Here is a 2744-nt window from a genome sequence, read left to right on the forward strand (position 1 = left end):
GATTGTGTCGGAAATTTTACAAGGCAAAAACTTGTTTATAAAAATTGAAATGCATTCAAGAGAAATTTCTTTTATATGTTGATGAAGAAGGATATGTACAACAGATCGAAAGGGGTCTTACAAAAAAGGAAAAGAAAAATAAAATCCTAACTATGCCCGAGGTTGGTTTCCCCCAGGGGGAAGCTTCTCCTTCAGGCCCCTCATCGTCATCGGATCCGCCTTGGTTGCCTTCATCGTCGTCATTGTAATCGAAGGAGACAAGCAACCTGGCATCAGCTTCAAGTGTCTTAGCTTGAGCTATCTCTTCAGAGAGGTCAAAAACCCCGAGCATGGATTTCCTCGAGGGTTTCCCTCAGGTATTGGCACATCTCCAAGTCATTGCTTCATTGCTTTTGAACGGAAGCCTCCCTTAGCTGCGCCTGAGCAGCCTCGGCATTGGCCAAATACATGGCTATGGACTTATCAGCCTCTTCCCGACCTCCGCCTTGGCCTCAGCAAGCTCGGCTTCGAGCTCCTCGATCCTTTTGGCCTGGGCTAAAATTTTCTCTTTGATGCCCCGAAGTTGAACCTCGGCTGACAAAATTTTAGCCAACAAAGCCTCTTTCTCTGTAGCAAGGCGTTCCATGTCCTCCTTCCACCGATTGCAGTCGGCTTTAACCTGATCGACTTCCCCTCGGAGCAGCTCGACCCTTTCTAGCTTTTGCTGCAGATAAGATATTGGAGTATTAGCTTCCACAGTTGAGTCGAGACCGTACTCTTTCAAAATGATTGTTACCTGGACATCTAGCTCGGCCTCTTCCTTACGAGCCTGAGCCAAGTCTACTTGGAGGTCCCTGATCTCCTCTTCTTTATTCACATAGAGGCATTTGAGGGTATCTCTCTCCTCAGTAAGCTTCTTGAGTTCGGCCTCACACCGATTCAGCTCGGCTTGGGACTTGGAGAACGCTTCCCGATGAAGCATCACAACATAAGGAGAAAGGAAAGAAATCAACAAGAAGAAAATAAAAATAAACGTAATAACGGGGAATGAAGTTTACCTGGTTCAAGATATGATGGGCCTCATCAAAACCATCATCCCATCTAAGTCGGAAACATCATCGACCCCCGCGAGGCAACCACAGAATATATCTTTCCCATCGTGGTCCGTTCCCACATCGAGGGTCTCCATAGATCTAGCCTCCCAAAACTGCCCTTCGGAAAATTCAGGGCCGGGTGGAGAATCATCAATATAGATTTCCCCAAGCAAGTTACTTGGGGCACTCTTCCCCTTCGAAAGGGCCCCAAAATCGGACCCTTTGGGCACATTCGCTGGTTGTTCATCATGGTAGGAAATATCTTGGGCCCCCGATGACTCCGGGACTTTGCTCGGAGTACCTTTCGAGATCTTCTTGGTCCGAGGGTGAGTTTCCTCGACCATCATTGGCCCAGCTGCCTTAGAAACTTCGACGCTTCCCCTCTTTCGAGGCACCAGCTCATAACCGGCGTCATCCCCCTCCTCTTCCTCATCTCGTAGCTTTTGGGCTATGCCAGCAGACAGAGCAACAAAGTCGTCCTTCATATTACGAGCCCTACTCTTCTTAGGCTCCGGGGTATTAGAAGGCGAGGCCCTTGTCCTTTTTTTGTCCTTGGCCAATTTGGGAACAACCTCTTCCCCAGGCGGGGCCAACCTCAATTCAGCAACATCCCCGAGGCCTGCTAAAAAGGGAGTCAAGTATGAGCAAAAGGAAATGTTTCAGAAAAGGACGTAGTAAGCATACAGGATAAACTTACCATAATTTTTATCCTCCCATCTACCCTAGGCCAAGTCACGCCAGCAGTGCTCGGCATAGGAGGATGCTGCAACCAACTTCCGAACCCAGTCTTCAAGGTTGGGGACCTCGTAAGGCATCCAAGCAATCGCTACATAACAAATGAAAGTGTTACGCAAAGCAAAAAAAAAATGAAGATTAATGGCCGATACTTACAGTTGGGGTTCCACTTTTCGGGGAACGATGGTTTCTCCTCGGGGATGAGGTCACAGGTCCGCACGAACCGGCTCATACAACCTTGGTCCTTGTCCTCATCGATACTTGCAAAATAGGACTTCGTCGATCGGCGTTGAAGCTTGATTAATCTTTGATAAAGTTTTGGTCGATACAGCTCGAGCATAATCACTATGCGCTAGAATGAGGGATGCACCTTACCGAGGGTAACCTGGTACATCTTGCAAAAATCGATGATAACTAGGTCAAGAGGACCCAATGTGAAGTGGTAAGTGTAAACACTTAGAAACCGCTCCACGTGAGTGGTGATACTTTCTTCGGGGGCGGGGATCTGAAACACGACCTCGGGCTCCTAGTTGTAGTCTTCCTTCACGGCTTCGAGCTCTTTTGCCATTATTGAACAAATATACCTCGATACGTGTTCACATCGGCTAGGGACCGACGGAGAGTTCTCGAATTTGAAGTCGTTTTTTAGGACACAAGGGCCGGGAACAATCTCGTGAAGGAGCGGTTCCAATGGCATCTTGTCACTGGCCGGCCGGGAAGAAGAAGAAGAAGAGGCTTTCTCCTTTTGAGGGATGGTTTTGGAGGTTTTCGCCATTGATTCAGATGAGATGAAGCGGAAAGAGATGGAGTTTAGTATTTTTGGTCCTAAAAGATCGAATCAACGGGCGGTGGAAGAGAAGAGGTGGAGAGAGGAAGAGACTTAGAGAAATTGGTAAAGATGAAAGTAAAGCTTTGATTCAAATGGGAAACCTGTAT

The 2744-nt window shown here is 47.7% G+C and overlaps 1 protein-coding gene across 1 annotated transcript; it reads right to left on the reverse strand.

Moving 5' to 3' along the window:
- Window positions 1-451: 451 nt before the first annotated feature.
- Window positions 452-961, reverse strand: LOC138883463 (protein NETWORKED 4A-like). The gene has a single exon (XM_070164151.1). The coding sequence runs from the start codon at window positions 959-961 to the stop codon at window positions 452-454; it is 510 nt and encodes a 169-aa protein (XP_070020252.1).
- Window positions 962-2744: the final 1783 nt, after the last annotated feature.

The sequence above is a fragment of the Nicotiana sylvestris genome, chromosome 12, assembly GCF_000393655.2.
Source record: "Nicotiana sylvestris chromosome 12, ASM39365v2, whole genome shotgun sequence".
Taxonomy (NCBI): domain Eukaryota; kingdom Viridiplantae; phylum Streptophyta; class Magnoliopsida; order Solanales; family Solanaceae; genus Nicotiana; species Nicotiana sylvestris.

Excerpts from the sequence above, each read along its gene's own strand:
- LOC138883463 (XM_070164151.1), bottom strand. The coding sequence starts at position 961 with ATGCTTCATCGGGAAGCGTTCTCCAAGTCCCAAGCCGAGCTGAATCGG.